Genomic DNA, 11,107 nt, shown 5'->3' on the forward strand with positions numbered 1-11,107 from the left:
CATGCCATGGCATGGCACCTATACTAAACTTGATTTGTTCTCTCAATATGGAGTGTTAATCTTCTCCTCTGCATAGTACAAATATTCCCTTAGCTCAAAGGATATAGACATGGTGAGTTTGGTTGGAGGAAATAAGAATGATTTATAAAAGTAATAAAAGGGAGATAATGCTGCTTGATGTGTATGGGGATTCTGAAGATATATATGATTGACACTTTCCCTGCATGATATAGATTAGTCGAGGTTTGCGAAGTTCTCTATAAAAGAACTATGTGGGGTTCTATTATTGTATTATTTCTAACATGTAAAATATTTAGGCCCCCGTTGCATTGCAAGGGCAATCAGGTCATGGCAGAATCAAGTAGGAACTAGGAAGTAGGAAGGGACCAGTCCCGCCCCCAGCGACAAAGACTCCGACGACGGTGACGGCAGTGTGTCCCGGCGAGCGTGAGCAATGGAAGCATAATCTCCAAGTAACTGACCAAGACGTTGTCCAGGTCACACGTCGAGGACTTCCTGCCGCCACCTTGGCTGCTGTTGTTGTCCCCTCAAATAAGCCATATAAGGTTAGTTCCATACACTGCAAATGCAACTTGCAAGCATGGGGACATGTACAGAACACAAGTGTCATACACACAGAAATCATCAACTTTGTGTTTTAATTGTCTGAATTACAGGCATCCCTAGCTGCACTTGCAGGTCAAAAACATGTGCATACTTCGGTAGGCACAACAAGCAGACCTATACAAATTTGCTACAAAGGCCTGAGCTACTGAATATATATACCTGTAATAAAAAGAGGCTTTCCTATCGTCCTCTTTCATGTTCAAGTTCCTAATGAAGAAGCCATGAAAGACTGGGTCAACAATGAAATAAAATAGAAAACTAAACCCACTGTTCATGATCTTTGTGGAAGAAAACACATACGATTCTTATTCTGTAAGAGTTGTTTGTCTTTTGAGTTACTGCATAGGCAAAATGCCAAAATTCAGTGTAGTCTTTTCGGTTAATCTCATCATCATGTAATTAATATTCTGTGAAGACTACAATATACAGCGAGGCAATGAGAAGAACTGGACCTGGTGTGAGTGTATAAATATACAAGAAGCTATTTTTATCCAATCTTGCTATTAATGACCATGTGGTGTAATCTTGGGCTATTTGTTGTAAATAGCTAAAAGTGGTTCATAATTCTTGGTGTGTTTTGCTGTTTCTTGCGCTGGAGGATCTGCTCCTTCCCCACGCGTGCCCACGAGGATAAGGAGTCATAGTGGTGGCCACTAGCAGCGCCAGAAGGAGCGTCCATTCAAGCACATTCAACCAGGATGGTGTGCACGTTTTTTTTAAAAGCTCAGGCTCCTCTTTCTTACATGAGTTATTCTTAATTATTGATTTGATCTGTAGGATTTACATCAGGTTGGCACAATTTGATGAACTTGAATTGTTTTATGTTGGTCATTATAATTTTTGTGAGTTTTTGTTGTTAGCCCGTTGCAACGCACGGGCACTTTTACTAGTAATAATAAAGCAAATTGGGTTTCCTTCGGCCGTCGTCGCTAGCGATTTTGCAAAAGAGCCCCTCGGTTTGTAAGAAATCAACCCGCAGTCCTATTTTAACATGAGGAAACGCTTCGTTTTGCAAAAAAAACCTTCCATTAGTTAGAAATCTACCCCGCGATACTTAATTAAACTAATTCACCACTAGGAACCACCGCCGCTTATCCATTTGCGTTCTCCACCGCCGGGCACGCGTCGCGGCTTGCCGCCGGCGTCCACGCCGCAGGAGCCAAGGAAGGGGTGATGCGTCGCGGCGGGCGTCCGCGCCGCCTGAGCCCAGGAATGGGGCGAGCCGTCGTGGCGCTCAAGATGGGCGCGCTGCTCGGGCAGCACAACGGCAGCAGGGCCCTCCTCGCGGACCATGCACCGGCGGTGACGCTCTTCGGGCACCGCCGCGGCCGGCTGAGCCTGGCCACCCACGAGTGCACGCGGGCACCGCCGGCGTTCCTCATCGAGCTGCCCATGTTAGCGGCCGCGCTGCACAGGTAGATGGGCGCGGGGACCATGAGCCATTATTGTGCGGTGGAGCTGCTGCTTCCTGTTCGAGAGGTAAGAGAGAGGGTGAGGAGAGGTAGTACACCGGTGGTAGAAGGGGATGAGGGAGGAGGTAGCTCACCGGCGGTGGGAGCCAATCTTAAGATACAGAAGAAATTCATGCAGCCATGATGGGTCACGATCCAAGCCGCCCCAGAATCCTTGCTTGCGTCACCGGCAAACAAGCAGGCAAGCAGCAGCACCACCAGACCGCCTCCCTCCGCCACAGGCCCAGCTAGCCCCGCGCGTGCTGGCCGGCCCCAGATCTGTCGACCAACGGAGCCACTGAACACCCGCCCCGCAACCGCCGTCGCCACCAGCCACCCACCAGGAAGGAGAGGGAGGGGGGGCACCACCACGGGCCAGAACCTCCCGTTCGGGGGGAGCCGGGGAGGGGAGGGGGGATCCCGGCGGGTGGCGGAGCTTTGTGGGGGAGGGGATGGGATGGGGCAGGATCCCGGCGGCGGTGGGCGCAGACGGCAGCGGCGTCGCAACCAAGGGAAGGTCCTGGTATGCTGGTGGGAGGAGGTCGGGGGATACGGATAACTGAGCAGAGCCTCGTGGTAGAGAAAACGGAGGAAGGCTACGAGCCTACGAGCGAGTCCATACGAGCGCCAGCGAGGCGCGCTGGATTCTTCTAGCCAGCCGACGTGTTGTTACGTAGCTAGCGTCATAGCGTGGCACACATGGCCAGTTGTTTCTTTGTTTTTTATGAATTAATATAAAGGTGCGGTCTGGATTCCTCACACATGTGTTAGAAAGTAAATAAAAAATAACTTGTCTCATTATTGGTGTCAAAACACAGACAATTACATGTCATGGCAAAAGAGTCTTTAGTTGATCTACATCCAAACAAAGTATACCACATTTTTATTGTCTGATGGTAGCTTAAAATAAGCATTGCGTGTGCAATATTTTTATTATCGGTACGGTTGTCTAAAGATAAAATTGTTCACTCGGTTAGCTGACTAGGATTCATGTCCCATATTTCAAACTAGCACCCGAAAGAATTTTGTAGTTAATCGAATCATTATTTTAAATTTATTCTGCACCTGCCAGCTTGATTAATGATAATTGGTATTTTGCTTCCCAGTGAAGCACATTATTTTCTTTTCTTCTGTTGCAACGCATGGACTGCAAAGGATATATGAAAGGGTCAGTATTTGAAAGCAATGAGACAACGAACAAAGAAGTGCTGTATAGAACAAATCAAGGTCTGTAGTTATGTTTTTGTTACCTTTGAATTGCACCAACAGCATAGGCCTTGAACATGACAACTTCTGTTAAGTCAGCACCATCAAACTTTGTGTCCAACATCAAAGCCGCGGATAGAGTCTTGCCTTTCAGATTATCTTTATCGTTTGCGAAATTATAGAGCCAGAGATGGTGCTACACGCCTACATCCCAGTTGCCTGACCAATTGTGTTGCCAAAAAATCCAGCCTCGCGTCTCTTTGGATTGGTTGATGGTAGAGGCAACCTCCAACAAGCAAAGCAATCAGGGAATAATGTTACGCCAGAAAAGATTTTCTATTAGACAAACTCATGATCTCTCATATAGTAGCTCGGATGGTTAAATTGGAGCCACAAATTGCTGTCCAGCAACTTCAGGTTCAACTATTGTTCAATGTTCAGTAGTATGTATGCAAGTCGGTTCAGAAACTTCGTGTTTCAATATGATACTTTTTGCTACATCTTTGAACCGACTTGAGATATTCTATTAGTGTAATCAAATGTGATATTTTGTTCAAGCATATCCACAAAAGCACACACTTCTGACTTTTTTTCCTAAGCAGACGGCTTTTCTTTTGATATTACGTGACCAAGTGAAAATGGAATATAATTATACGTTTTACTTGGACTCTAACATTTTCTCAGTAACGTTGTGCTACACATTACTGTATTCTCCCGTTGCAACGCACGGGCATATTATATATATTAATAATAAAGCGCGGTGGATTTCCGTCGTCAGTCATCCCTATTTGCAAAAAACTCCCTACAGTTTGTTGAAATCAACCCGCAGTCCATCTATAAGTCATAACGAACCGTTTTTTTAACTTTTTTAAAAAAGACCCTGAGATTTCAGGTAATCAACCCGCCGTCCATATTTAAGTCATACGAATCGTTTTTTTGTATTTCAACAGAAAACCCCCTAACCTTTCGGTTAATCAATCTGCAGTTTATCTAAAACAAAATTATTCATATCTTTTAAACCGTAACTCCGATTTTAACATATTATATATGAAATTTGATTAGAAAAATGTGTAGAATCTAAATATGATGTTACTTTTAGCTGTTAAATATTTATAAACTATTAATTTGGGTGCAAACTTAATCTATAGTGCACGGTCCATTTTTCTTTCGCACCGGCGGCGATCCAAATTGCAAATAAACACATATTAAAACTAGATTGAGCGGGAAAAAACATTGATAACCACGCATACACAACTCTGAAAAACCTCGCGGAAAAAATCAACACTTTTTCCTCTTATTCTGAGCGATTGTGTGCGTGCGAGCGCGCGCGTGTGTGTGAGAGAGATGCCTTAGGACTGGCCATATTCAAATGCATTTTCGTTGTGTGAGCAGTGAGACCACTGCCGGGAACACAAATGTGATGCCATTTTAAATAAAGAACGTCTACCTATCAGGGTCTCGAGTCATGGTCATTGGGTTAAAGAGCGTGTATTTTTTCTATCCCGTTGCAACGCACGGGCTCTTTTGCTAGTAATAATCTTAAAGCAATAAATTTCGCTGGGGAGTCATACCCACTTTGGCCCTAACTAAGCTTAGCCACAATAAATCTTTTTTAGAACGAGGGCTCAAGAAGAGCCCGACTTTGAATTAACAAAGCCATCAACCGGCCAGGAATACAAGAAACAAGAACACCACACCACATCGGCCAAACGATACAAGGGGGCTGCAAGAACAGCTTACAACGCTACTCCAACAACCAGCAAACAGAAGATGAACTATGAAGAACTGCTAGTTGAGGATAAGCCCCACTACGACAAGGCACCAATATGGCTACAAGTGCAGCCTCGAGGAGCACCGGCAAGGAATCGAACACAGGGAGGAAACCAGCAGATGAGATGATCCAAACACTTGCCCTCTCTAACATCGAAAGGGATCCCTTCCCCTCGCCTAGGCTCGAAGGCGCCGCACCGTCGAATGAAGAGACGCTCACCCGAGAGCTTGAGCAAAGGTTGGTCTCGAGACTGGGCCCGCCACGGAGCACGAACACAGGTCGGAGCACACACAAAAGCAACACCGCAGACACCGAAGGCGGCCAATCGTAGAGGGTAAGCCGCCGGAAGAGTTGCCGGAGTGAAGGAGCTACCGAGCCACAGGGACTCGATGGACACCAGCCGCCCACCTACCAGCTGCTACACGCAACCCCAAAGCGCCAATCTTCCCTAGGCGGCGCCTCCAAGAAGGGCACGACGCACCTGGTGCCGCCGCCGCCCATCCAACAGGGATTCGAGCTTTCGCCCGGGAGCCTTGGCCGGGGTGTGGAGAGGAGCCCACAACGGCGACTCCAGGGAGTAGAACGACGCCAAAAGGCGCCGCCGCCGCCGTGCTGGAGAAGACCAAACAGGGGTTTCCCCCGGGCTCGACCCACACCACCAGTTTGGGGTGCACCCCGCCGGCACCGGATCCAGCGGCCAGAGGCCCCAAATCGACCAAGCCAGCGGAGGCAGAGAGCAGAGAGGGGAGAGGAGAGCCGGACCTTCAGATCTGGAGCGGAGGGAGGATGACCTCGCCGCCCCACGGCCGCAATCCGCCTGCTCCTCGCCGCCCAAGCAGCCGAGGAAGCCGGCCCGCACCACCCGCGCACGCCGCCAGCCGGAGACGGCGCCGCCTCGCCGCCAAGGCCGCCGCCCTGGATCCGGAGTCCTTCTCGAGAGAGAAGCGACGGAGACCTCGCCGCCACCTTCATCGGCCGCCGCACAGGCGCTGCCCGGTGCCCGCCTCGGGTGACGGCAAGGGAGGGAGGGAGGATGGAGAGGGGCGGCGCCGGGAAACCCTAGGCGCCCTCGAGCCGCCCTGGGGAGGGCAGCGCGAGGGAGGGGAGGGGAGGGGGTTGAGATTACCCTGAGCTTTGCAGCAGGAATTGCCTTGTCCACCACAATAAATCTTAGATCGGCGAGCCTGGGTGAATGATTATTAGAAGAAAAAGGTAATAAGAGAATGAATCAAAGAAAGAAAAAACCATCAATAGATCTTGCTAGTTCCCATCTCGTTGTCCATGCTAGTAAGTAATCGTCGCTGTTGGAATCCTTTTTTGTCATTGTTTCTGACTTTCCTTTGATGTGATGTGTGCGCAAATCACCCTGCAACAGCTACATGATAATAAAGCCATATATGATCCTAAAAAAAAAGCCATATATGCAGACGGGCGAATAGTGCTCAAGGCGCATCTCTATCGACCCGTCATGTCTATGTAATTTATATTTTGTTCCTTGATTTGATGGGCCTAGGTGCTTAGCTTTCCTTGACAGTATTTTAATAATTAATAATTTGACTGTGTGCACAATCTCATGCAGAGGCCAGGGGTATATCCTCTTTTAAAAAAATATGAACATATTTATTTCTATTTGACTGCACATGGCATGAAAATCCTAAATTTCTTTAACACAAAATCATAAATGTCTACAAGCATACATAAATACCCATTCATGTACATTAAGATTGGTTTTGAGCTTTCCCAGAAGCATGGCAAATAGAAAAAACAGCGAGGCTAATCGGCTGCGATCTGCTGCAATTTATCAGTACCGAAGCCTTGAATAATTTATCGGTTATGATGTTTTGGTTCAAAGGAATCATATAGAAATTTCGGATGTTTATATTTTTTAGAAATCTTTTCTATGTGACTTGTTTGATCTTGTAGGGATGGAAAGCATAAAACATTCTTTTTTTGTGCGAGGCATAAAAAATATTCATGTGGCCTCCTTTGCATGAATTTAGAAGATAATTTCCGCTGAGTCAGACCTTCTGGTTCCTTGGTTCAGTGACAACTTTGTTTGCACCTAATGCTTAGGGAGATTCTTGTAATTTTCTCATGGTGCAACAACACAAACATTTATATACTATATGTTCTATGTTTTCAATTCTCATAGGATTCAATACACCAAGACATCAAGTTCCTACATTAATATTTCCGGTTTATATGTTCTTTGAAACCTGAAAGGAAAGAGGACCGGATTATTCAAAAATAGTGGAAGTGTGACAGTTATAGAAATACCTATGGAATAGAGATTAAAATGTTTGTAAAATACATCATGTAATACTGAAGAAGAAAAATGCCAGACCTATTCTAAACCAAGAGGTATACCAAGACTCTCGGTGACCTCAGGCTAAGCGGAATACATTTTTTGCCTCATGAAAATCGGAAAGGACGAGGGTCATCAGCCAATGTATGGAATAGAGATTTTTAGTTTTTCTAAGGTTTTGGAAATAATTAGCTCAAAATTAACTTAATGCATATTCAAGGTTTACCAATTAATACCATTATTTCCAACATCGCTAAGATCCTTCCTCTCCTGTAATAACATGAACTGTAATTACAGATTAGCAAAAAATTATAATAATTACAGAGTACAAATCAATTCCAACAACAAATGAATATTGGTTCTAGAAGCTTATTATAAGCAAGAAGCTAGCTAGAGAGTAGAGACAAAGGGAATCTAATGATGGGAGGACCCTATCCTTATTCCTCTTACCTATACGGTGATCCCTCGGTTGCTCGCGTCCATCCTTTTGCCAAAGTGTGTGTGTACGTGCAGCATCTCTCATCTCATCTCTCATTCTTCCTCCTGCTTCCTCGCCCTCGCTGCCTCACCATTCTTCCTACAACCATCAACCAAGAAGCACAAGAACCTCCTAGCCAATCAAAGCCTGATCTGCATCACTACCGAAACTTATTTGTTGTTTTCAGCGACAGCATGTTAATTATGTAATTTGTGCATGAATATGAAAAAAACATAGTGTGGTCAGTACCACTGACGTGGAGCACTGGAGGACCTATGCAAAATATCAGTGGTATTTAAAATATCCCCACATAAGAAGCAAGTCATCATATAGTCCACTTCTGTAAGAAACAAGTCAAGAGAAGTGCATAGCCATAGCTGGAGCTTTCCACAGGCAGGGTGACAAGGATATATTGGCACCACCTACTCGGTTCCTTCTCACTTTTATGCGATTTGCTTTTTTTTTTGTAGAACACGCTGGTGAACAAATAAATATATACACGTAACGAATGGGACATGCATGGGCACGTGCACTTTTTTTTATGGAAGATTCAAAAACTGTATTCTCAAGGTACAAATATAAACCATTAGGTTCAGCTCTGCTAAACAATGGGTTCGGTTCTTTGCTTAGTCTGTGATGTTATAAGGGATATAGCAAATTTCATTGGGTTCACTTGAACCCAATGATAATGAGCTGGCTCCGGCTGTGGGAGAGAAGAGAAAGTCTGCGCCGACAAGGAAATGGTGGGCTCAGTGAGAAGAAATGGGCATCAGGAGGGGCCTTTGGAGGCGTCGGTGCGGTGAGGAGAATAAATGCGGGACCGTCAAGGTGAGAAGTTGATAAATGGAAGAGATATGATGCTTGCTGCTATATTTGCGGCTTCTTGGTGTTGTTTCTATTGGATTTTCTTGCTGCGAGCTGCCTCTTGGAATTGGATGATAGTTTTCCGAGCATGGTAAATGGTGGAGCAACAGATGGTGGGCGCCAACTCAAAATGCTTCTGCTAATTCCGTGAAACCAAAAACTGTTGCGGTTATAGCTGTTAGAAATCACAAATTTTTTTAGTTGGGTTAGAAATCATAGTCGAATTGGTAGTTATATGATATTATCAAAAAATATAAGAGAGAATTTGGACGGTCCGATGGAGATGGAAATGACTAAGAAGTGGAATCTTTTTACATGATAAACCACACGGAAATACATATGACATATTTTAGACGGTCTGCTGGAGATACTACCATGCCGTTTTGCCACCCTTCACATTTTTTTCTTTCAAAAAAAGTATTTTCTTCCTGAAGTTTTGGAATTTGGTTCAAATTTGACTCAAATACTAGTAACATTTCACCAAGAGATAAGATTGTTCCCGCAATAATGCCTAAATGTTGAAGCATATAGGCATAATCAGTATCGGCCGAGGTCGATATTTCCACCGACGAGATGAACAAAAAAAATTACATTAGAATAGCTAGCTAGATTCCCACAGATGAATTCTGGTTACAGTTCCTTGTAAGAAAGAAACAAAGAAAGAAAGAAAGAAAGAAAGAAAGAAGCAAGGTAGTGTAGTAGAGATATGAACAGAGAGAATCAAATTGGGTGATGAGGCGGCCCTATCCTTATTCCTCTTCCCTAGGCGGTGGTCCCTCGGTTGCTCGCCTCCATCCTTTGCCAAAGTGCGTGTACCCCTATACGTGCGTGCAGCATCTCTTCTTCTCCTTCCTCCTGCCTATAAATAGGCCTCCATGCCCCTCCATTATTCCTCAAGCCAGCAAGAAGCACACAAGAAGCTCATAGCCATTCAAAGCCTCTTCATCTCCGAAGCTCCAACCCAACCGAGGATGTCTTGCTGCGGAGGAAACTGCGGCTGCAGCACCGCCTGCAAGTGCGGCAACGGCTGCGGCGGCTGCAACATGTACCCAGAGGCCGAGGCCGCCGGCGCCACCCTCCTCGTCTCCGCCACCGCCACCCACAAGGCGTATGTCCCTTCTCTTAATTAACGACTAATTTCCTCTTGTACCATGAATCATTCGCTAGCTAGACATGTTGATACAGCCAATGGATTATATAGTTACTGATGTTTATTGGGATATCTGAACGGATGGATGCAGGAGCTCCGGCGGCATGGAGATGGCGGCGGAGAACGGCGGCTGCGGCTGCACCCAGTGCAAGTGCGGCACCAGCTGCGGCTGCTCCTGCTGCAGCTGCTAGATCGATCATCGACCATATGCATGCACCGTGCCGTGCGTGCATCATCGATCATATCGATCTACTACTACCATACCATGTAACCGCAACCTGATCGAGGGCCTTTATCTATGCACCTGACCTGCATCAGCAGTCAGGTGCCATGCCATGATTGTAAACAGGCCCCCCTAAATAAAATTTCCCCTGATTAACTATACATGTGTTTGTGTTATGTACTGTAATAATCATCACTTCCTTTTTCTTCTTCTTCATGGCACAAAACACTGCTTAAGAGCTGAGAGCGCTGAGAAAATTTGAGATGATCATAAGCAAGAGATTAAGGATGCATCTTACCATGCATGCATGCTGATGCTGGAAAAATAAAAAAGGATGCCGCTTTACCATACTTAATCTTACGAGAAGATCAAGTTTCCAGTTTCGGATAAGTTAAATTGTGGACCTCGACAAAAGATTTAAAAAATATTCCCTTTGGAAGAAAGCGAACTAAGACTAAAACGAATCCTTTTGCCAAAACAAGACGGAAATAAATCATGGGCGCCACTTTGCACACCGGGTTGGTTTTGCAAGAATTATTTGCTTTACACAGGTTCCGACATGATTATATTACACTTCGCATCAGATCTGGCACGACAATATTAGCAAGACATCCCCCCTTTTTATCCACCGCCAAAAAACATATTAGCAATATATTTTAAACAACTGATCAATGCTACATATTATTATTTCACTTTACTGTTGTTGTTGTTGTTGTTGTTGTTGTTGTTGTTGTTGTTGTTGTTGTTGTTGTTGTTGTTGTTGTTGTTGTTGTTTTCATATTATTATTTTCTTCCAGATTGTTGGTGTGTGGCTGTCTGCATCTTAGTTCTGCAGAGGCCAGGTGTTGCCCATCACAATTTGTATCTGCTTAATGCTACATTTTGAGTTAATAAAAGTGCCCTTTATTGGAAAAATACATGTTTCGCAAGTTAAAATTGACGACCTAAATTCCTATGCCCAACTTATATTCCTACATAAGAAAACTATCACTTCGTTTTTCTTCTTCCTCATGGCACAAAACATGTAGGAGG

At 45.0% G+C, this 11,107-nt stretch overlaps 1 protein-coding gene across 1 annotated transcript; it reads left to right on the top strand.

The window, feature by feature from the left end:
- Positions 1-9,549: 9,549 nt before the first annotated feature.
- On the top strand, positions 9,550-10,236 carry LOC119278989 (metallothionein-like protein 2C). Its single transcript, XM_037560393.1, has 2 exons — positions 9,550-9,810; positions 9,944-10,236. Exons 1-2 carry the CDS (start codon positions 9,578-9,580, stop codon positions 10,041-10,043), a joined length of 333 nt encoding a protein of 110 aa, XP_037416290.1. The 5' UTR covers positions 9,550-9,577; the 3' UTR covers positions 10,044-10,236.
- Positions 10,237-11,107: the final 871 nt, after the last annotated feature.

This window comes from Triticum dicoccoides, chromosome 3B (genome assembly GCF_002162155.2).
Source record: "Triticum dicoccoides isolate Atlit2015 ecotype Zavitan chromosome 3B, WEW_v2.0, whole genome shotgun sequence".
Classification (NCBI taxonomy): domain Eukaryota; kingdom Viridiplantae; phylum Streptophyta; class Magnoliopsida; order Poales; family Poaceae; genus Triticum; species Triticum dicoccoides.